The sequence below is a fragment of the Amblyraja radiata genome, chromosome 14 (genome assembly GCF_010909765.2).
Source record: "Amblyraja radiata isolate CabotCenter1 chromosome 14, sAmbRad1.1.pri, whole genome shotgun sequence".
Lineage (NCBI taxonomy): Eukaryota > Metazoa > Chordata > Chondrichthyes > Rajiformes > Rajidae > Amblyraja > Amblyraja radiata.
In genome coordinates, this window is record NC_045969.1 from 49,019,552 (window position 1) to 49,045,047 (window position 25,496).

General features: G+C 41.4%; 1 protein-coding gene across 8 annotated transcripts in view; it reads right to left on the reverse strand.

The window, feature by feature from the left end:
* The window catches only part of cnksr2 (connector enhancer of kinase suppressor of Ras 2), a 469,607-nt gene that overhangs the window by 311,413 nt on the left and 132,698 nt on the right, over nucleotides 1-25,496 (reverse strand). For all 8 annotated transcript variants that reach the window (XM_033033316.1, XM_033033315.1, XM_033033314.1 and 5 more), the window contains exon 4: nucleotides 19,279-19,366. In XM_033033316.1, the coding sequence (XP_032889207.1) occupies nucleotides 19,279-19,366 (88 nt within the window). The remainder of the gene's footprint in view (nucleotides 1-19,278; nucleotides 19,367-25,496) is intronic.

A 25,496-nucleotide genomic window follows, 5' to 3' on the forward strand; every position in this document is an offset into this window, starting at 1 on the left:
TGGAGCGAAGGAATGGATGACGTTTCGGGTCGAGACCCTTGTCTACCTTCGATTTTCCAGCACCTACAGTTCCTTCTTATACATAATTCACCAGATCTGTTGCAACACAATTTAACAAGTAAGGCAAACTAAGCTTCAAGTTTCACTTCCAAAGGAAAAGAGTGAATAAGAAAAAACATTAAACTAGCATTGAAAAGCCTCATTTGGTGAACTATGTTCTGTTCTGGCTGCCATTTGGTGTCAATGGGGAGGATTCATAAATTATAAGAATATTACTAGATAATATCTGTGAGGGAAGGTTGAAATCCATGTGTTTTTTTCACTGTTAAAAAGCAAAGGATGAGAGATAACAGAATAGAGATTTCTAAAATTCTGAATGTTTTTAATAGATACGAGACCAAGTGGGACCCGTTGGGACCCGACCCTCAACGCGCAGTTGCGGGAGGAGGGTGGCCTGCGGCGTCACACACACTAACAACCTCCCCCCCCCCCCCACACACACACACACACTAACCACCTCCTTTGATATTATATTAATGTTATTCATTCACTCCTTTTACCCCATCCCCTGCCCTATCCACTCACGTATAGCCCCCAACTCACAGGCACGGTTAGAGTGGGGGGGGGGGTAGAGAGAGAGGGACACAGAGGCACAGAGAGGGACACAGGGGCACAGAGAGGGACACAGAGGGAAACACAGAGGGACACAGAGAGGGACACAGAGAGGAACACGGAGAGGGGCACGGAGAGGGGCATGGAGACAGAGAGGGGCGCAAAGAGGGACACAGAGGAATGCAGAGCGACTCAGATGCACACAGAGAGGGACACAGAGAGGGACAGAGAGTGGGACACAGAGGCACAGAGAGGGACACAGAGGCACAGAGAGCAAGGGTGGGGTGGGGGGAGCGTGAGGGGGACAGAGAGGGAGTAGGGGCACGGGGGGTGGGGGAGGGGGGAGAATTTGAGGGGAGTGGGGGGCGCGTCGTCAGAGGGGAGGGCTGGCTCCCGAACCTCGCTCCCGGTTCCAGGCTGTGGGATCCCCTCTATGATCTTTGGCAGGCAGGGCCAGAGAATGGGGGTAGCGCTCTATGATCTTTGGACAGCGGGGATTTTTTCGAATGTTTTTCGGCAGCGAAGGACGGGAGCCGAGACAGACCCAGGAGCTCTAATACAGGGCCCGACTTCCTCGTTCTTCACTCGCAGCAAGTGCCGCAGTCTTCAACGATGATCTTCGGTGTTCAGTCGACGGGGCGACTTTTGATCAACGCAGGGAGGAGGGAGGGATGGGAGGTGACGTCAGTCGTAGCGTGAGCAGACGGCATAGCAGGCAGGCAGATCCATTGGCACGTCATCAGCAAAACAAACAGGCGTTTTGAATTCAAATTTTGATGGATTTGTGAAGATTTTTATTAATAACAAGAAATAAAGCACAACATTTTCAGGTAAGCTGATTTTGGACTCCAGGGGGTAAATCTCTACCGGAATATGCAAACATTTTCCCGTTAGCGCGTCGTTTCTTCGAGTAGATGTGATCACTCACAAACAAATACACACACACACACAAATACACACACACACACACACGTTGGTGAGAACATCAAATTAGCTAGTAGAGTGAGATTAAAGAAACAGATTTCTCAGACTTTTCAGAGTCTGAAGAAGCGTTCAGACACAATGTCAATATCCATGTTCTCCAGAGATGTTTCCTGACCTGCTGAGTTGCTTCAGCGCTTTCTGCGTTTTTTTGTAAACAGCGTCTGCAGTTTATTGTTTCTAGTTAATAGGGGGAGTAGCTGAGTTGAACGGATGAAATAACTTCTCGTTCATCCTAATAAACTGATCACTTAGCACTTCTCTCTCCTAAACCTCATCTGTCATGTGTCAGTGCATTTTACGTTTAAATGCTGCAGGAGCCAGTTAATTTCCACCTCATTCTTTACTACGTCTGCCGGGGTGGCATGGTGGCGCAGCGGTAGAGTTGCTGCCTTACAGCGCTTGCAACGCTGGAGACCCGGGTTCAATCTCAACTACGGGTGCTGTCTGTACGGAGTTTGTACGTTTTACCCATGACCTGCGTGGGTTTCTTCGGTTTCCTCCCACACCCCAAAGACGTAGATTAATTGGTTTTGGTATAAGTTTAAACTGTCCCTCTCGCCTCGCCCCCTCGACCCCCCCACCCAGCTTTTGTTCTCGACAGTTCCACCCCACTGAGTCCCTCTTTCTCCTCGGCGGCCTGACCCCTTCTCCTCAGCCTGACCTTCTGCCTGCGGCCCGACTTCCTCTCTGCGGCCTGTCCTCGGCCCAACCTCCTCTTCCCCTCATGTGGTTCGGCATTGAGCCCCCCTCTCCCCGCCAGCCCTTCAGCCCTCGTGTCCCGGGGGGTGCCTCCCACAGCCGACCTTGGAAGCGTGGGAGGTTAGACCCGTGGTCCTCCTCCCCTTGTCCAATCTGACTCCTTCCTCCTTCCGATTCTTAGTCTTTGGGGGCCAGTGGGAGATGACACTCCAGGTGGTTTCCATGTCCATCATCACGGTGGCTCTCTGGACAGACTGGGGCCTATCGGGGCCTGCGTGTGTTCTCCTGATTCTGCAGCCATGTCCCTTTGGGAAGGCTTCTGCCGCAATTTGAGTCAAGTATGGGTAATGCAATTTGGGTCATCTGCAAAGCTTTAATGTACGTTCCTAATCCAGTTCATTAATAATCTCACACAGTGCATATCTTTGCATTTGTGATAGAAAGGTTATTAGTTTAGACAGGGAGCATGGAAATAGGCCCTTTGGCCCACCGAGTCCATGTTGACCGACGATCTCCCGTACACTAGTTCTACCATAGACACTAGGGATAATTTACAGAAGCTAAAGACCTGCACATCTTTGGAACGTTGGAGGAAATGCAGCACCCAGAGAATCCTTGCTCTAATCAAGCAGAAGGTACAGAAGCTTGAAAGCACACACCACCAGCTTCCGAAGCCGACAATCCCCTGCAAGGAACCGGCCGTTCCAGGTGGCCCAGCTGCTGTGAGGACTCTCCCGACGCCGGGGCAAGACCACCCGGCTAGAACGGCCAGGAACATCGGGCCTCCGTTGAGGCAGCAGCGGTGGCCTTAATAGGCCTGACTTTTGTGAGAACTGGGGTTGGGGACTGGACTTTTGTGCCTTCCCCCACAGTGGTAACCACTGTGGGGGGATGATTTTTCTGTGTGTAAGGTACTTTGTTAGTCTGTGTCCAAGATGGCTGTCGGAAGAGAGAGTGGACGCTGGCGCGCTTTAGCTGCCGCTGCTCTCTCTTCACATTGTGTTTTTTTTGATTTTTTGATTTTGTGTCTTTGGAGCGATTTCTATCTTTAATTTGTGTATTGATGATGTCCTTATTATTTATTTTTCTCCGACTATATGTTTTCTTTTCTCTTCTGTTTAATCTTTGTAAGGTGACCTTGAGATTTGAAAGGCGCCCGAAAATAAAATGTATTATTATTATTATTATTATTATTATTATAGACTCGGGAACAGGGTCTTCCCTTCTGTTATCAGGCTTCTGAACAGTCCTTCCATAACATAGGGTACTGTCTACTTTACCTCCACTCCAATGCAGTCATTGGACTTTGTCAAGGGAACTTATGTGCTACAATGCTGAGAGCTATATTTTGTACTCTGTATCTTCACCTTTGCTCCATCTATTAATAATAATAATAATAATACATTTCATTTAATGGGCGCCTTTCAGACATCTCAAGGACACCTTACATAGTAATCGGAATAAAAACATATAATCGGAATATAACAAGTAATAAAGACATCACAGAGACACAAATTAAAAACAGAATTCAATCCAAAAACAGAAAATCAAAAACACAGTGTGAAGAGAGAGCAGCGGCAGCCAAAGCGCGCCAGCGTCCACTCTCTCTTCACGGCAGCCATCTTGGACACAGACCTACAGGACTACAATTAGACAAAAAAATCATCCCCCCTCAGTCATACTTGATTGTATTTATCTATAGTATTATCTGATCTTTTTGGAAAGCTTTTCACTGTACCTCAGTATATGTGACAATATTAAACCTAAACCTAGAAATAAAAGGATCCCAGAGTGGATACCTACAAAGCCCATGACTCATAGATAATTTGGATAAGAAGGTGCACATTCAATTCAATTCAATTCAACATTTCCATTCTTGGCTGAAGTGCAAATAAAAATGTTCAAAAATCATATTTGAACTGTGGGGATAAATCTATATATGAGGACTACAACGTATGAATAAGCATTTCTTCTGTCTAAGAATTATATTCCAAAGATCATACAAAAGGTCATAGACATACAAATCTGGAGTAACTCAGCATCTCTGGAGAAAAGCAATAGGTGATGTTTCGGTTTGAGAACCTTGTTCTATCGATCTTCAGTTTAAAACAGCATCTACAGTTCCTTCATACACATATCATACAAAAGGTCTACTGGCTTCTTGTCCATATCTGCATATTTAGAAAATTCTGAAGTCAACTTGTTCCTGTTGACCAAGTCTCGCTTCGAACTGCACAAGCAGTAGTGAATCCAACTTCCCCCAAATAATACAAGCATAATTGCAGTTCTGGGCCGATGTAGAAATAATCAATTCCTGTCAAAACTCATTATTATTGATTTAGTGAGAATGAGGTAACTGTTGATGTGTGTAAACAGATTACTTCAGCTGATGCCTCAAAGGAATTGTCATGTAACTATTGCAACATGAAAAAAGCGTTATAATGTGTTGTTAGCATTACTTTACACCTTTCAATGAATTAATTGATAACATGATGTGAGATGAAACTTTTAACTGAAGTAAGAAATGTTCCCAGATTAATCAGAGTGTTTAGCTCAGAGAGGGAAAAGATCAAGAAGCTGCCAGGTTGGATCTTTAGAAATATAGAATTGCAGTTGCTAGTAATACACCAAATGACCCCAAAATGCTGAAGTAATTCAACAAATCAGGCAGCATCACTGGAGAACATGGATAGGTGATGTTTCAGATATCTTTACTCTCTGTAGAGTCAATGAATTGTTGGAGACTGCAGCCAGACAATTCCCATTCAGAACCCCAGATTACAAAGAGGAAATACAGCCAAGATGACAAGCACCTACCATCATCCTGACAAGATGACAAACCGATATTTGTCTATACAGAGATAGACAAATTCTTGATTAGAACGGGGGACCAAGGGTTATGGGGAGGAAAATGGGATTAGGAGGCAGAGATCAGCCATGATTGAATGGCGGAGTGGACTCGATGGGACGAATGGCCTAATTCTACTCCTATAACTTGGGAACCTCGTGAAGTGAGTAGTCACATGGGCTTCAAGCAAAGATGGAATCTAAATTATCTCTAATACCCTGAAAGTCCAACAGTTTATAATCAATGGTCACAGAGTCTTACAGCATGTAAACAGGCCCAACTCATCCATGTTGATCAAGATGCTCCTTCTCAGCTAGCCCCATTTGCTCACATTTGCCCATCTCTCTCAAAACCTTTCCTATCCATGTACCGGTCCAAATGTCTTTTAAATGTTGTTATTGTACCTGCCACAACTACTTCATCTGGAGCTTGTTCCATAAACCCACCACTCCCTGTGTGAAAGATAAACAGTTACAATTTGTGTCATTCCATTTGCAGCAGTCATCAAGAATTAACCACAAATCAAACATTAGTCGCTGTTCTCCATTTTATTTTTTTGGATGACTTTGGGAAACAATATTTTTGCAGCCTTTCAATGTGTCAGATTTCATCAATACATCTTATTATTCAGCATCTTATTGTGAGAGGGGAGAATGGTAAGCAAAGCGAGACTGATAAAATAATATATACGGTATGACTAGTATATTCGCTACATGTAAATATCATTTTAATCTTACTCTAGTCAATCTTAAAAGCTTGAGGAACTACAATAACACCGTCTCGAGCTTCCTCAAAGGTCAAGCACAAATTATTTTCCATCTTCTAGTCAAAAGTCTTTATATATGCAGCTGTATATTCTTCAAATTCTCTTTCACTGTCACTTCCACCCACATCTAAAGCAATTATTCCTGAGCAAAGCAGACAGCTCAATGCAAATAGTAGTTTGCAACAACATTAAAATGCTGAAAAGTAATCATTCAGTACGACTGGAAAAATAGTTAACCAATTCATTAAGTTAATTTCAAAATTTATGATCTATGTTTCATGCATTCTTCACAGACTCACACCACCACTGGCCACACTTAATTCATTACATGAATTGGGCCAAATTATGAATTTTCATGCTTCTTTTATGTTGGACATATCAGCCAAATTCAATTTGTTGTTTATATACTTGCTACTCACGATATGTTGTGGGCAGAATGAGGCAATAAAATATACACATCTCAAACACTTATGACAGATTGCAAACAACACTGCTGTGGTTAAACTAATATGTTCTGCCAGTGCTGCCCACAAACTAATAAATGAGACACGTATCAAATATCCCCAAATGTGTTTTCAGAGACAATGGTACTTCTGCTAATTGCTGAATCAAATAGGGTTGGACCAGGTCACTGGTTGTCCCAAGTTAAGGTTCTGAGACGCACACAAATTAAAGAGCAGAATATTGAAAGTTAAAATGCAGGATTGTTTAAACAATTTAAGAAATGGAGAAAAACACAGATACAGACCTTGCAGCCCATTATTCCAATATTCACTTTTTGATGGGGTGTTTATCCAATTAGTTTACTGCTCTTTCCCCATTGTCTTGTAATTTTTTTTCTGCAACAAGTTATTTGCCTAAATATTAGGTTATTATTAAATTCCATCAGGCTTTCAGGCCGTACCTTGTGGACCGCGGGAACTAGCTTCTTTAAAACATGTATTTCTTCACGGTTTATTTGGATAAATGCCTTCGACCTGAGCTTCCAGTAAAGGAGAATTTTGCCATTGCACACACTTTTCTTTCTCAAAACTATTCTTAGTTTTGAACACCTCCACTAAACACCCAAAATGTTGTTGTTGTAGTTAGAACTAGCTTCTTAAGTATCAAGAGTCAAATGCCTAGTGCAACCAAGACAGTTTGAAGTTTACTTGGTGTTTGTCGCGTTCAATCGCCTGATGGTTGTTGGGAAGCGGCTCTTCACGAACCTGGAGGTCACGGTCTTCAGATTCCTGATGGAAGGAGTGAAATGAGAGCATGGCCAGGGTGGAGTGAGTCTGTGAAGATGTTGACTGCTATTTTCAAGCATTGTCTCCTATAGATAGATCCCTTCGATGGTGGGGAGGTCAGTACCCATGATGGTGTGTCCACCACTTTTGCAATCGAGTTGCTGAACCAGGACATGATGCAACCCGTGTATTGTTCTCTGTAATACACCTGTAGAAGTTCAAGAGGGTATTCACTGGCATAGCAATTTCCTTAATCCCCTAAAGTATTAAGAGGCATTAATGGGCTTTCTTTATGATTGAATCAATGTGCTGGTTTCAGGTCAGATCTTCAGAGATATCCACGAGCCCTCCAGTCCTGGCAGCATCCTCAGGAATATTTTCACCACCCTTTCCAGCTCAATCACATCCTTCTTATATTGATCAGCACACTAAATAGAAGGGTTGTGACTTCATAATGCACCATGGTGACACCAAGATTTCTGGGGTTTGAAAACGTCATCAAAGTACACAGCGGGATATAGATCAGCTACAGTCATGGGCAGTGAAATAGCAGATGGAGTATAACAGTATAATTGTCCTCAAGAAAGGAAGTGAGAACTCAATAGATTTTCATCACATTTTTGTCTCATTCAAATCTCTAAGTAGGTTGAAGTATTTCAAGGGCTCTAGTTATCAATCACAGAGTGGGTCGGAAACAAATCCTCATCATCAGTAAAGGCCCAAATAAACTATTTATATCATTTTTGGCACCCTTCATGTGTTAGTCCAAAGTCAGTATTAGTAGGTTATGAAACTATAACAACTTTGCAGCTGAGAATCTGTGTTAATTGCAAAGTCAGAGGAGGTGGGGTATAGAGAAGTGGTCTCATCAAATAGTACAAATTACCATGCTAATAGAAGATTTGTCCATTGTTACGGGATGATAATTGAACTATAATCCCTAGATAGTGATACAACAGGAGGATGTTATATACAATTTAATTGGGACATTTAAAACAATCTGTAGTGCACAATTACTAGTACTGATTACCAGTACTAAGAATGAAAAAAATATATAGGCTTTAAACTGTTATCATTTTTGAAGAACACTCGCTACTCAAGCTTGTAATAAATTTATATTTCAATGTTCCCTTCACAAAGCCAAATGTATCCTCAGCGTGAAACCCGCTCCGCAGATTGATCGGAACTTCACTTGCAGATTCAAAATTTGTTTATATGATGTCATAATGAGGATAAAGTGTGGAAAAATAACCAAATAGCTCAAGCCGCAAGAAGGAAAATTGTCATGTGCTCGGATAATGCAGCGAGATGTTGACAGAGGTGGTGAGCAGGGGCGGTGGATGGGGGAGAACAGATGGTGTCAAAGGCTTCACTATGAGCTGAGTTTTGCTATACGCCGGAGGTGCCCCATTTACCTGAGCCCTCACTAAAATTATGTCAGGATGGCACACATATAGAACATAAAAAACTTAGAAAAATAGGTGCAGGAGTAGGCCATTCGGCCCTTCGAGCCAGCACCGCCATTCAATATGATCATAGCTGATCATCTAAAATCAGTACCCTGTTCCTGCTTTTTCCCCATATCCCTTGATTCCTTTAGCCCTAAGAGCTAATTCTAAAGGGCCTGTCCCAGTGTACGAGGTAATTCAAGAGCTCTCCCGAGTTTAAAAAAAAATCAAACTCGTGGTAAGTACGTAGAATGTACGTAGCGGATACATCGGAGCTCGGGACGTCTCTTAGCGACTCGTAATGCTAACGGCAGGTACTCGGGAAATGCGGTAAGCTCGTGAAGATTTTTCAACATGATGAAAAATGTCCTTGAGAGCCTCGAGTACCTACGAGCGGTTATTACCGTAATTCTCCGAGTTCGAATCAGGGGAAACTCGGGAGAACTCTTGAATTGTCTCGTACAGTGGGACAGGCCCTTAACTCTCTCTGGAAAATATGTAATCACATGGTTGTTAAATAAGCACCCAACTCCATCTTGCATCGGGGTTCAACCACATCTAGTCAGTTCTAACAACGTTAAACTGGATCAGCAGGACTGGAAGTTGGGTTGGGGTTAATGGGGGGGGGGGGTGTTGGGGATGGCCGCTGATAATGATGAAAAAGTTGGTGATTGTAGGAAATAATGCAGGGACATAAACAGCCTGCCATTTTTCTGTGAAATCCTTCTCCTTCTGACAGATGGTACATTTACATTGAAACTCGCTCACCTAATTTCCAGCGCCCTTTAGGAATAGTTCAGCAACTCAAGGCCTGGAACAGTGAGTGACGAATGTACAGCAATGGCTCAATTCATTTCTACACTCAGAACATGTGCTGGGAGGTAGACAAAAATGCTGGAGAAACTCAGCGGGTGCGGTAGCATCTACGGAGCGAAGGAAATAGGCAACGTTTCGGCCGAAACCCTTCTTCAGATCCTGGTTTGCTTATCCAGAGGTCCCACAACAGCAAAACCTTGGCTGTGAAATTCCATGGGTGCTTTTTTTCTGACGTTCAGTTAGTTTAAGCAACGTACCAAGCATTGTGTCAAAAAGTTCTTTAAAACAATGTGAAATACTTTAATGCCATTTCCAAATCAAGGCTTGAGGCCCCCCTCACGTAATAACACTGTTTCAGGATCAATGTGCTTTCAGGCTTGGATCTTTAATTGGCAGAGTTTTTCCTCACAAGTCTGAGCATAGGAAGCGGCTTTAACCTGTTCAGTGCCACTACCGAATATACCCGGGTCATGGCCAATAGTGAACAAAAAAACGTAGCAGTGAACAGGTTCAAGGGTCACTCCACAATAGAATCAGCCATCTTATTGCCACAGAAAATTCCATACTGGAATGAAAGGAGTGGGCTGGAGGTTGACAGGGTCCTCTCAGGGGGCAGAAAATCCTGCTCAGCTTTGTGGAGAACAATGCATACAGGAGGCAGCTTCCTTGTACCGGCTGCACTCTTGATACAAAGATTTCTGAGCAGAGTCAGCAAGAGCATGATCCCTTCAATGAATGTCCAGGCATTTCAAAGCCTTGCAATGCAGTTCCATGTCCAGTTGAAGGTGTAATGGCAAAAACAGGTGCCCAAAGTTACCAGTCAAGTTCAAGTTCAAGTTCAAGTTCAAGTGAGTTTATTGTCATGTGTCCCTGTATAGGACAATGAAATTCTTGCTTTGCTTAAGCACACAGAAAATAGTAGGCATTTACTACAAAACAGATAAATGTGTCCACATACCATGATATAAATATATACACACATGAATAAATAAACTGATAGTGCAAATAACAGAAAGTGGTTGGTAATAATCAGAGTTTTGTCCGAGCCAGGTTTAATAGCCTGATGGCTGAGGGGAAGTAACTATTCCTGAACCTGGTTGTTGCAGTCTTCAGGCTCCTGTACCTTCTACCTGAAGGTAGCAGGGAGATGAGTGTGTGGCCAGGATGGTGTGGGTCTTTGATGATACTGCCAGCCTTTTTGAGGCAGCGACTGCGATAAATCCCCTCGATGGAAGGAAGGTCAGAGCCGATGATGGACTGGGCAGTGTTTACTACTTTTTGTAGTCTTTTCCTTTCCAGGGCGCTCAAATTGCCGAACCAAGCCACGATGCAACCGGTCAGCATGCTCTCGACTGTGCACCTGTAGAAGTTAGAGAGAGTCTTCCTTGACAATCCGACTCTCCGTAAACTTCTCAGGAAGTAGAGGCGCTGATGTGCTTTTTTGATGATTGCATTAGTGTTCTCGGACCAGGAAATGCGTGGTCTGTTGGGCATTTCCATCATTCTCTGATGTTCCTTGCATTACGCAGAGCTTATTTTAAACCTGGCACCTTGCATAGTCTGAAGCTGCCAGCTGCTGAAACACCTAGCATCGAGCGTGGGAGAGTGCGATGTCAAGTTCTATCTCTTTCCCACCCATATTGTTTTGATGCCCAAAGAATGATGCACATCGTGGCTGAATTTCAATCCCCACTCATGGGTCTTCAATTCCAGAAGCAGACCACACGGATAACTGGATAACCGGATAACCTCCTTGAAAGTAAGATGGCAAATGACTCAGGATTAGTGAGCATGATGGTGGCCACATGCAGGAGTGGTTTGTCATATTGCACGTGGCTGTGTAGATGTTTCTCTGAGAGCCGCCGCTGTTTTGCTTTGTTGCAGTCGTTGTGAGTTATAGATGGAGTCCTTTTTTTGACAAAGATGTAATTAATTCGCTGGATCTGGAGCCTGTTGCTAATCAAGATTCCCACTCTTGCACCCACACGGAGATGCCTTATGTCAGGAAATCTTGTGTACCACTACGCAAATCACACAGTTAGAACCAGTGAAAGTCGCACAAAATTAGTCATTGGCAAAGATGAGTGGCAAACTCAAATCAATGACCATCTGCCTGGTTGGCAGGCACTTTATCATCTATTTCAACGGCCACTCACTAGTTCATAGTGATACAGCAATAAATAAATGCCAACATATTTTGAGTTTTAATATTTGAAGTGGTTGTTATATTGATATTTATTAGTGAGTTCCTTGGCATTTATTTTACAATTTTTTTAAACATTTACAGATTGCATAATTATGAATCTGACTATTCACTGACTAAATTTACTTTGGGTCTTTTCAAAGTGTTCATAAAGGAGAACTTTGTGTCACTTGGATTTTGGGTTGCCAACTTTCTCACTCCCAAATTAGGGACCAATTCCCAACGGCATAAAGTACAGAAGTCCTTCGTCGAGTCACCGCTGCCGGGCTTAACCCAGGACTATTTTGCTTCCCATTGCTTGTTATAGCTGCACAGTCTTTTCTTTTATGCAGGTTTATCCATATTTGCACACGCCAAACCGACCGAACATCACCAGACGTCACTGAAACTTTTTGTTTTGGCAGGAATTAGCAAAATATAGCGTGCAACTGATACGCATAAAAGGGCCTGTAATTGGATGACAGGTGAATCACTCGTGTGCGGCATCAACAGCACATGCAACACGCACGTAGGCTGTTGTATCAGATCTAGGATCTGTCTGGCCCTCTGGTGATTACAGAGTACAGATGCTCGTCGATGCTCCTACAATGCATCGACTTACGATATTTCGACTTAACGATGGTGCAAGCGATCCACATTCAGTAGAAACCGTATTTCACTAGCCTGGCCTCGTGGCAGCGTTGATAATTTAAGCGTTAATACTTTACTGTTTCATTAAAATTGCTTTCCTGTGGTCTATTTAGATTTCCGCCTGCTCTGTTGAGCAGACGCACTCGCTCGCCTGAGCTGGCTTGTTAGTATCTTTTTTTAATTTTATTTTGTTTATTTTATTAGAAGTTAATACAGTACAAAACAATACAGTGACACCTAATTTTAGGTGCCAACTATGTCATACCGTAATCCATTCTATGTACAACCTCCAGTTTTATGTTATGAGAAGGAAGTAAGCAAGACAAGAAAAAGAAAACAATAGAAAGGAGAAAAAGTAGAAAAATAGATGGTAGAGAGTAGAAAAACGTGAAGTGTGTATATAAAAAAGAATTAAAAAAAGAAAGAAAAAAAGAAAAAAAGTGGAAAGTAGAAATAGAAGAGAAGGCCCCTTAAAAGAGAATTTTTCAAATCTATATTCGGAGATGTAGATCTATCCACGTCATGAACTGAAATCAGCAATCCTTATGGTACCGCTGCATCACATGATTCCAAAAAGTCGATGAAAGGAGACCAACTCCTTAAGAATTGGTCATATTTATCTATTAGTCGGTCTCATTTCTTCAAGGTGTGCTATGTCCATCATATTCCTAATCCACATTTTAACAGTTGGTTTGGTTGTATTTTTCCAAAATTTAAGTATCAATTTCTTTCCAATTATTAACCCATAATTAAAAAAAACATTTTGGTCTTTATTTAAATTGGTATCTTCTCCTATTATTCCAAATATAATCCATTCCATTTTGGGTTCTATTCTTGACTTGAAGAGTCAAAGCATTCAAATATATCACTCCAAAATTTATTCAACTTTCTACATCCTACAAATGAATGTGTTATATTAGCGTTTTGAAACAAACATTTATCACATCTGGGAGAGACGTTTGGATAAAATTTATTCAACCTCGTTTTTGAATAATATAGTCTATGTAATAATTTGAATTGAATTAAATTATGTCTTGCATTAATAGAACAGTTATGTGTATTCATCAGATACTTTTCCCATCTATCCTTCGAGATCTTTATCATTAGCTCATGTTCCCAATCTTCCCTTAGTGCTTCTGTTGAGGGTGATTCTCTATATAATATATTATTATAAAAGTATGATATTAATTTTTGTGAATCAGCCTTAATATTCATTGCTTCTTCTAAAGGGTCTAAAAATATAGTTTGAAATCTATGTATATATTTCTTCATAAAGTCACATATCTGTATATATTTAAAATATTGATTATCCTTCAATTTAAATTTTAATTTTAATTGTTGAAATGATAACAGTTTGCCCAATTCATACATATCCCCTACTTTCCTAATCCCCAGTCTATCCCATTGTTGATATGTGTTGTCGATGAGAGAAGGTTTGAATGCGGGGTTGTTCAATAGTGGGGTTAGTACTGATAAATTATTTAATTTCAAGGATACTTTTATTTGTTTCCAAATTCTTATTATATTGTGAATAATTGGGTTCTTCTTATATATTATACTATTCAATTTTATCGGTGAGAGCAGGATCGTTCCTATATCGTGCGGATAGCACTCCTCTTTCTCCATTCTTATCCACTCCAACTGCTGAGTGGAACTATCCAACCAGTACATTATGTTCTTAATATGCACTGTCCAGTAGTAATACATAAAGTTAGGTAATGATAAACCCCCAACTTCTTTAGATTTGCACAAATGCTTTAGTTGAATTCTATGTGTTCTGTAATCCCATATAAAATTAGTGATAGTGGAATCTAGTTTTTTGAATAAATATTTTGGAATATATATTGGGATCGCTTGAAACAAATATATTAATTGTGGTAAGAAAGTCATTTTTATAGCGTTAATTCTACCTATCAATGAGAGCGGAAGCGTTTTCCAAAATTTAATCATATCATTCAATTTATTTAATAGTGGTTTAATTATTTAAAAATTGGCACTAAATAATGATTTGTGTCTTCTCGTAATTTGAATACCCAGATACTTGAATTTTTCTGTTGCAATTTTGAAGGGGAATTTTAGTAAGTGTCTCGAATCCTGTGGTTTTAAAGACATAATTTCGCTTTTATTCCAATTTATTCTATATCCTGAAAAAGAGCCGAATTCCTCAATTAGTGTTAATAAGGTGGGTATACTCGTTTGTGTATTAGTAATATATAAAAGGATATCATCAGCATATAGTGAAATTTTATTCTTTGAGTCCTTAGTGTTATATCCGTGAATATTCGGGTGATTTCTAATCTTTTCGGCAACGGTTCTATCATAAGGGCAAATAGCAATGGTGATAAGGCACACCCTTGCCTATTACCCCTTGATAAGTAAAATTTTGGAGATAGCGTATTGTTAGTTAGTATTCTTGCCGTAGGTCTATCGTAAAGTAGTTTAACCCATCTAATAAAATTCTCTCCCATATTGAATTTTTGGAGTACCTTGTATAAATACTGCCATTCTACTTGATCAAATGCCTTCGCTGCATCCAGCGTGACAACTGAAATATCTTAATTGTCCTCATTATGAGAGTACATTATATTGAAAAGCCATCTCAAATTATTAAATGATTGTCTTTTGGGTATAAATCCCGTTTGATCCGTATTTATTAAATTGTTAATATCATTATTTAGCCTTCTAGCTAGAATCTTTGCTAAAATTTTCTGATCCGTATTTAGTAGTGAAATAGCTCTATAAGAACCCGGTTCATCTAAATCTTTATCTTTTTTTGGTATAAGTGTTATTGTTGCTTCTGCTAGGGTTTCTGGTAGTTTGTTTTCAGTATAAGCCTGCTTGTTAGTATCTAACATAGAAACATAGAAACATAGAAATTAGGTGCAGGAGTAGGCCATTCGGCCCTTCGAGCCTGCACCGCCATTCAATATGATCATGGCTGATCATCCAACTCAGTATCCCGTACCTGCCTTCTCTCCATACCCTCTGATCCCCTTAGCCACAAGGGCCACATCTAACTCCCTCTTAAATATAGCCAATGAACTGGCCTCGACTACCCTCTGTGGCAGAGAGTTCCAGAGATTCACCACTCTCTGTGTGAAAAAAGTTCTTCTCATCTCGGTTTTAAAGGATTTCCCCCTTATCCTTAAGCTGTGACCCCTTGTCCTGGACTTCCCCAACATCGGGAGCAATCTTCCTGCATCTAGCCTGTCCAACCCCTTAAGAATTTTGTAAGTTTCTATAAGATCCCCTCTCAATCTCCTAAATTCTAGAGAGTATAAACCAAGTCTATCCAGTCTTTCTTCATAAGACAGTCCTGACATCCCAGGAATCAGTCTGGTGAACCTTCTCTGCACTCCCTCTATGGCAATAATGTCCTTCCTCAGATTTGGAGACCAAAACTGTACGCAATACTCCAGGTGTGGTCTCACCAAGACCCTGTACAACTGCAGTAGAACCTCCCTGCTCCTATACTCAAATCCTTTTGCTATGAAAGCTAACATACCATTCGCTTTCTTCACTGCCTGCTGCACCTGCATGCCTACTTTCAATGACTGGTGTACCATGACACCCAGGTCTCGCTGCATCTCCCCTTTTCCTAGTCGGCCACCATTTAGATAATAGTCTGCTTTCCTGTTTTTGCCACCAAAATGAATAGCCTCACATTTATCCACATCCACATAACGCTAGCCTGTGTACTTTCTCTCCTATTTATCTTGATGTAAGGTTAATTGAGTCAGCTGTTTTGTATGCGAGTTATCTGAGCTAAGGCTGGAGAGAGAGAGAGAGAGAAAAAGCATGCAGTAGATGCAGAAGAGGCGAGCTTCAGGCGAAGAGGCAAAGAAGAGGCAGGCATACGGCGCGATTTTGCAGGAAGATAAGATAACCGTGTTAGCCTTTCCGTGGGAGAAAGCGACGAGGAAGGGACTTGCAGGAGGTGAGATGGACATCGAACGGCAACAGATCTGATGAGTCGGTTGATAAAATCTCAGAGCTGCTACCTGCTGTGACAATTCACCATGTGTTTGCTCCTGCGGGGGTGAGACTCGGGTGATTTAAGGGGCATTGGTGCTCAGGGAATTAGTAAAGGGCCTGTCCCACGAGCATGCGACTCCATGCGGCAAGCGCGACCTAACGTAGTCGCTTGAGCCGTACGGCCTCGCGGGGCCGGTCCCACTTCGATCGCCAGAGCCGTATGGAGTTGTGCAGACCTGGTCCCGACATCGCGCGGAGCTCCGAAAAACTCACACTGTCCAAAAATGCAGCGCGGCAACGGCCTGCCGGCCTGCAGCCACATTGAGGCCATACGCACCGCCTCGACGGGCGTGCGCAGTGTCTCGACGCCGTACGCAGCCGGCATTATCAGGGACCTACATCATCATGGCCATGCTCTCATTTCACTCCTGCCAAATAGGATCCTGAAAACTCTGACAGGTTCAGGAGCACTTCTTCCCAACGGGCTATTAAACCAACAACCACCAACTAAGCTCCAAATACATAGATTTGAGGGGCATTGTTTTTATTGTTTCTGTCTTTGCACTATCATTGTTTGTTCTTTATCTACTCAACAATTTTGTTGTTTACAGAGTAATATGTTTACATGTCTGTTGTGCTGCTGCAAGTAAGAATTTCATTGTTTCATTTTGGGAGAATGACAATAAAACACTCTTGACTTTGACTCTCCTGAAATTAGAAACTCTGCTTTAAGAAAAAGACCTGTAAAATGTAATGACAAATCTGGCATTACTTTACTAAAACCATCTGCCATCTGCCCGACCTTGTTTTTATTCAATTACTTGCTTTAGATCTGTTCTTTTCACACCTTACATATTCTTTGTAACCTTCCATATCTCGTTTCCCTCTCCCTTGACTCTCAGTGTCTTGGCCCGAAACATCACCCATTCTTTCACTCCAGAGATGCTGCCTACCCCGCTGAATGACTCCAGCAATTTGTGTCTACCTGCTTATGGAACAGTTCAGTATTTTACAGCCAGTTAAGCGTTAATTCTCTTTTACACACAGGACTAAAGTAGCTTCTGAAATTTGATCACCTCTCTGGAGATTGCAAAGTTATTAAGCAAGGAAACTGCAGATGTAAGTCCAGAAATGTGATTGCAGAGAGCTCAGCTCCACATGGCTGAAAATGTGCTTACCAGGGAGCTGATCATGATAACTATATTTCCAGGTTATGTTATGTTATGTTACTCTCAAAATTGGACTGAGCTCTTCCCCAATGTAGTCGAACTTACTCCCCAAAACAACTTCACAGCACAGAGCCCCATTGCACACTTATTTTAATCCTTTCGTTCTTTGTCCATTTATAGATGACCAACCATTCTCACTCCACTATTGGATTCAATTGCAACACTTCTACATCCACATAAACATCCAAGGTTTGGAATTTTCAACTGTAATTTGCAAATGAAATGGGTGCATTTGGATATTCACATTTATATGCCCTAATGTCACACTTTTATTTATTGGTAAAATAACTTAACATTATACAAATGTATAAGAAAGAACTGCAGATGCTGGTTTAAATCGAAGGTAGATACAAAATTCTGGAGTAACAGTGGGACAGGCAACATCTCTGGAGAAATGGAATGGGTGACGTTTCGGGTCAAGACCCTTCTTCAGACAGAAATTCAGTCTGAAGAAGGGTCTCGACCCGAAACGTCACCCATTCCTTCTCTCCAGAGATGCTGCCTGTCCCGCTGAGTTACTCCAGCATTTTGTGTATACCTTAACATTATCTAAAGTATCCTCTTTTCTGTTAAGAAGATAATGGCTTTCAACATAGCAACATTTCTAATAAATGAATTGATTGTTAAAGGGTGTTAAATGTTTTCAATGTTAAAGATAGCAAACTATAACAAGTCATATTTAATTTCTTATAACTCCTCATGCAAGTATTGTTTACGTTGCAAAAGGAAGGACAGTGTGAAAATTACATAACTTCATTAACCTGCTCAGTGCCACTCCCGAGTACACGTGGCTCAGAGTATACAGGTGAAAAAAAATCTTGGTAGTGAAAAGGTTAACTTTCATCAAAAGATAATTAACCTCCAATTCTCACATGATTGTCCTTGTGAGTTAACACTGCATTTCACAAAAAAAGCCTATTATTGAAATGGTAACTTGATGGAATCGTTATTTGCGAAAATGCTGGGATAATTTTTTTCACTCATAATTGTAAGCCATGTTTCCTGCAAATTGGCAAAATTCCTTGAAATCAATAAAAGCGAAACATAAATGGAGAATGTCGAAGCAAGTACTGTTACAATGTCTATTCTGCATTTATCTGCAGCAGAAATTTGAAGTTATGAAAACATTAGGAAATATGCTTTTGATCAATTGATGTTATGTATTTTTCTCAATCGTTAAACTAATTAGTCCCTTGTAAATACTGAAAGTAGAACCAACATGATGTTCTATAAATGCTGCAGCAACTACTACTAGAACTGCAAAAAAAAATGATAGTGCGCGTTCATTGATTGAAATACAATATTATAGACACCAGAATTTCAGTCACACAAATCTTTTTAAACAGATACAGTTTTTGCCTGCAATATTTGCTCTTGTTTATTTAAAATTGTGGAGTTTTATAATGAGGCTTGCAGAGTTCAACATTTCAACAGACATCAATATGTATGATGTATGGCTCTGGATCAGGAGAGAAGGTCCATGTGGAGGTGCGAATGCCATCTGATCAACCACGGCTGGGTCGCCTGGGAGAGGGTGTCTGATGTTGAAAGACCCGAAACACCCAATGACCCCAGGTTACATCGCTGATGATGTGTTCAGGAGCATCTATAGATGTATTTGTACCAACCTCTCTCTGATTGCACATTCTGCCAACTTATCATCATAACTGTCTGTTGTTACATTCTTCCCCAGAAGCTCCGCATGCATCACTTAACAGAAACTTACAATTTCAAATTAATCAAACCAAAGAAGGCAGAAATAATCAGCCAATGTTCAAGGACAGAATTGAAGAAACAAAAGAGCAACATAATTTCTCAATAGGATTATATTCCCCTTACTTGTTGTACAATAGTAGTCAGTTCCAGGCAGAGCTGAATGACATTGTTTCTGGTAACTGAATAGTCTGTCACTGCAGCAAATGGAGATCTGGTGGAAAAGTAAGTTAGACACATGATTAGTATGATGCATAACAAAAAAACACAAATGCAGATCAAACTGAGGCCTTACAGTTATCATTCAAAGGAAAATGGCAAAATGTCAATAATCCAAGTAGAAATAGGCCATCAATGCAAAAAGTGGCAGTAAATTGTTAACATTTCAATGCAAATCAGAACAACAGGACTTCAATCAGCATTTTTAATGGATTTTTAATAGATTTTCAAAAAATATATAATATATAAATAATTTATTTTTAGTGAAGGAAGATTTACTGGTATAAATTGTTTTCTATTTTTTATTCTATTCAACGCATCAAATGCAAAAACTGTCTGACTTAAATGAACACCAAGCAGAACATGAAAATCAACGTGTGGAATGGTCAATTGGAGCCTGACATTACTGAGAGATAAATGATTTACTTCTTGTTGGAAGCATATGACACAGCAAAGGGTCATTTAAAAAACATTTCCATTCATGTTGCACTTATCCCCAGCAACATCCCGAAGTAGCTCACATATGGTAAATTACTTTGAAATGCGGGGGCTGTCGCAATGTGAACAAAATCGGCAGCTTTTTTTTGCCCCACAAAGCAAAAATAATCTGCAGGCAGCAGTAAAATGAAATTGCAATTTGATCGCTGGACGTTGATCAATAAACATCTGTGGCCCAGACATCGAAGATGCCAGTTGTCATCATTTAAGAGAGAATGCTGGCTGCATCATTTGGAACATGGATTAACAGCTCATCTGATTGGTGACAGAGTCATCAACTAACAGAGTCATGCTGCACTGTAATAATGGTCCAAATTACATGTGCAAGGCTGCAGTTTACATTTTAACCAAGGAGAAAGGGAAGGACAACAAAAATAACTATCCCTGCAGTAGGAAGGAAATCCAGTGTGTAAATGTGACGGCTGGTTTATAAAGGCAATAGAGTTTATTAAATCAACAATAATCTGGCACACTGATCATGCTGGAGTAACAGTTTTCTGGGCGATTGGATGTAACTCCTGTTAATACCCAAACACATTTCCATTCAGTTTTTCAACAGTGGTTTAATACATTTTCCAGTGAACACAGTGAGCTTAAGGGAAGTGGGAAATATGCAAACAGTCTGAGCCCGACCTTGGTTGCAATTCCACCTGAGTTCCTGACTCTGTTTTGGACACTAACCCTGGTTCCAGGTGCTCCCCCATCCCACAATCCATATAGCTAGCTGCATTCCAGACTTCTGGGTCTGGCTGCACATTCTGCTTGCAATCTGGACCCCAGGCTCACATTCCATCCCTCCCCTATCCTAGTTCTCCAACTAGTTTCACTGTCCCCCATATTAAATTTCACTGATTGTATGCCTCGTTGTACCCTGCCTCTCAGCTAACAATGATCCATTCTACAATATCCTAGAACCTCATCTCCTTTGATGACTCGTTTTCACACCTTACCATTCTACATCCTTGTGTCTCCCGCTCCCCTGACTCTCAGTCTGAAGAAGAGTCTCAAACCGAAACGTCACCCAATCCTTCTCTCCAGAGATGCTGCCTGTCCCACTGAGCTACTCCAGCATTTTGTGTCTATCTCCAAACAATTGGATGCCAGATTATTGAAGGTTCATTTATATTGAGACACCAAGACACTGCTGTCAGGGAAGCTGAGATCTAGAGTTCAATGTTTATCTCAGTTTCCCCACGCACCCCAATAATTGCTTACCCTGTCATTCTCTCAAATAATATTGGCAAGGCTAACAGTGTTGCCATTGCTATGAGAAGAACCTAATACAGAGTCAAGCAAAAACTGCTGCAGGGCTTCTCCACAGCTGCAGTCCTTCACTTCAAGGTCATAAGGACATAAGTGATAGGAGCAGAATTATGCCATTCAGCCCATCAAGTCTACTTCAATCATGGCTAATCTATCTCTCCTTCCTAACCCCATTCTCCTGCCTTCTCCCCATAACGCCCGACACCCATACTAATCAAAAATGTATCCATCAATGCCTTAAAAATATCCACTGACTTGGCCTCCACAGCCTCTTGGCAAATAATTCCACAGATTCACCACCCGCTGACTAAATAAATTCCAACTCATCTCCTTCCTAAAGGAACGTCGTTTAATTCTGAGGCTATGACCTCTAGTCCTAGACTCCCACTAGTGGAAACATCCTCCCCACATCGACTCGATCCAAGCCTTTCACTATTCTGTACATTTCAATGAGGTCCCCCCTTCATTTTGTTAAACTCCAGCGAGTACAGGCCCAGCGCCGACAAACGCTCAAATGCTCAGTGCCGTCAAAGGCTTGGCATTGAAATGTTGCAATGGACCAAATTTCTCTTTCCTCCTTTAAGCCACTCCTGAAAGCCCATTCCTGCTTCCACGCATTTGGACATTTGTCCTAATTTCTCCTTGTGTGGCTTTTGGTGCATCAGCATTCCGTGTGCTGACAGTCCTTTGAAGTCCTCTTCGATGCTTCGGCCACCATAAAGTGCAATACAAATGGAAGATCATGTTATATTTTAATTGTTCAGAATTTGGTTGGGTATTTGCTGGGTAATGTTAAGGAATTACCCGGTGGTTTGTTTGCATTTTCAAAAAGAATGAGTAACTGAAAAAAGAACTTAACATAAAATTTTACACGTATTCCTGTGCTGAAAGATAACATTTTGGTCCCCTAATTTGAGGAAGGACATTCTTGCTATTGAGGGAATGCAGCGTAGGTTTACAAGGTTAATTCCCAGAATGGCTGGACTGTCATATGCTGAGAGAATGGAGCTGCTGGGCTTGTACACTCTGGAGTTTAGAAGGATGAAAGGATATCTTATTGAAACATATAAGATTGTTAAGGATTTGGACACGCTAGAGGCAGGAAACATGTTCCCGATGTTGGGGGAGTCCAGAACCACGGGCCACAGTTTAAGAATAAGGGGTAAGCCATTTAAAACGGAGACGAGGAAACACTTTTTCTCACAGAGAGTTGTGGATCTGTGGACTTTTCTGCCTCAGAGGGCGGTGGAGGCCGATGGTGGCCGGTTCTCTGGATACTTTCAAGAGAGAGCTAGATAGGGCTCTTAAAGATAGCGGAGTCAGGGGATATGGGGAGAAGGCAGGAACGGGGTACTGATTGGGGATGATCAGCCATGATCACATTAAATGGCGGTGCTGGCTCGAAGGGCCGAATGGCCTACTCCTGCACCTATTGTCTATTGGGAACCAACTCACAAGTTATCCAGTATGTCTAACTTTGTGGATTTAAATGACTTGACAACAAAGCATAAAATACGCTGTATTTTTTGTTGAGGGAAGAGTCATGAGTTTCTAAAATCAGATTTGGTCACCTCATGTGATGCACAGAGTCTCTTGCCCAGAGTAGGTGAATCGTGGACCAGAGGAATTAGGTTTAAGGTGAAGGGGAAAAGATTTAATACGAATCTGAGGGGCAACTTTTTCACACAAAGGGTGGTGGGTGTATGGAACAGGCTGCCAGAGGAGGTTGTTGAGCCTGGGACTATCCCAACATTTAAGAAGTATCTAGACAGGTACATGGATAGGACAGGTTTGGAGGGATATGGACCAAATGCTGACAGATGGGACTAGTGTAGCTGGGACATGTTGGCCGGTGTGGGCAAGTTGGGCAGAAGGGCCTGTTTCCACGTTGTACCACTCTAGGACTATGACTATATGCAGAATTTTACCAAAAGCGAACAGAGCTCTTGACCTGCGGAGTGCTCTTCAGCCAACAAAATATAAGTATTTTGAGATAGGGACAGCCATCCCTTTCAGAGAAACACACCACATAGAGGGCTCTATCCAGTATGACTCAGTGCTGTTTTTTCAAGATCCTTTTAATTTAAATGAAGACTTTGAAACAAAGGGAAAATTAGTTTTTTCATGAACGTAAGAGAATCCATTAGAAATAACGTTCACCAAAGTGGTTGAAGTTTAACGGTAAGGTGTGTGGAAGAGGGGGCTTCAAAGAGAGGGAATTTTACCCAGATATTTGATTTTTTAAAGCTTCCAAAGTACCCCAAAATCTAGTCTGAAGAAGGGTCTCAACCCCAAACGTCACCTATTCCTTCACTCCATAGATGCTGCCTCACCCGCTGAGTTTCTCCAGCATTTTTATCTACCTCCAAAATCTAGATCAATCATTAAGACATTGACTCCTATTTAACTTGTCTGCCAGCATGTACACGGAAAGCTTTAAGGTATTTTTGTGGCCAGCGCTGCATCATCTCCTTTCATCAACTGGTTTATGGAGTTACAGAGGATGTCTCTGGCACTGGTGAAAAACACACAATGCACACAAAAAACGGTGTCAAAAATCTACATTGGAACGGGTCTATTTTTGCACATCTGGGCAAGTTCTGGTATTCGCCAATTAAATTCACAACTGCACGTTTAAAAAAAGAACCTTTTATGCCAGACTAAACTACATTGGGAGTCATTCCAAGTGAAATCCCACCGATCACAAAACTGGACCAGGCTGTGCTGATCATGAATCACATTGGTGTTTTCCCAGCTTCAGGTGCCCACATAATGATGCCAATATTTTCCTTTGATCTTCCTTTGTACTAGAGTGCTTCCAAGATGGCGCCAACCCAGGCGACTATTTGTGTGCTAGCCACGGATGCAGATTTACAAACTCATATTACAATCGCTCCACACTCTTAATTCTCTATACCCACAGCAACATAGAAACATAGAAACATATAAAATAGGTGCAGGAGGAGGCCATTCGGCCCTTCATTGTGATCATGGCTGATCGTCCCCAATCAATAACCCGTGCCAGCCTTCTCCCCATATCCCTTGATTCCACCAGCCCCTAGAGCTCTCTCTAACTCTCTCTTAAATCCATCCAGTGATTTGGCCTCCACTGCCCTCTGTGACAGCGAATTCCACAAATTCACAACTCTCTGGGTGAAAATAGTCTTTCGGTTGACTGGATAGCACGCACTAAAAGCTTTTCACTGTACCTCAGTACACTCGACAATAAACTACACTAAACAAAACTAGTTTGGCTTTGTTGTACTTATGTACAACATTGTCCAATTTTATTGGGGATTATGCGAAACAAAGCTTCTTATTGAACCTCAGAACACATGGCATTAATAAACCTAAACAGCTTTGGTGGTAAACACACCATTCACAGCACAGTGACAGGAAAGCTAAGCACAACTATATTCTCGCTTTATTCAAGATTTAAGATGTGCTCTGCTGTCATCAGGATATTTCACAAAGTAACACCAACACATACGTATATATATATTCGAAAGTGGTTAATGTATGCTCAACATAACAAGTGCTTCTTTCTGAAATGAAAATTCCATTTAGATCAATTATCACCCTGCAGGTAGCTTAAACATGGGGCCTCTTGATGTAGGCACCTGTTCTGGGAGGTTAGCTATTCCTGAGGCATAGAGATGCTAATCAGTGATGGTCCAGCAGACTTCTACTGCCCCAAAGAAACCTCCGTGCTGTTGTTCTCCTGCAGCAAAGTGACAGAAGGTGTTTTATAGTGATACTGATTCCAGCAATGCCTGTGCAGATCACAAATCAATGCATGAACATTGCAGAGGCTGCAAATCTGAAACTGGAAACAAATTGGCATGAGAGGCAGCATCTCTGGAAAGAGTCTCTTCATGAACGAATCTTTTGAGATGGAAAGCACAGTGACATTGTTGCATGCATGTTTATAACTACTTTTGTGATCTTTTGTGAACGGGATAATTTGGCATCAGTGTTGCACACTGTGGAGTTTTTAGCATGCCAAAAAAAGCTGTAAAACAAATCAATATTCTGGTGAAAACATTCGAGCTGCTGGATGTTGTTTGCAATATTTTTTACTGCCTATTTTCACATATCATGTCAATAATCCCCTTATTTCATCCAGCAACATTTCAAAACTAATTCTTAAATTATTGAAAAGGTGCATTCTCATTCAAATGAAATATTGTCTCAGGTACGCTAGGAGCATTGAGAGAGGAAATCATATTAATCAGATCAGGGCAGAAATCTTTCAGCATGCACACAATCACCAGATATTGACATGTTTTTTGTATTTCTATCACCACATTTGTATCCACAAGCAGCTACTTTGAGGCTCTTCACTGCCATATGTACAAAGACAC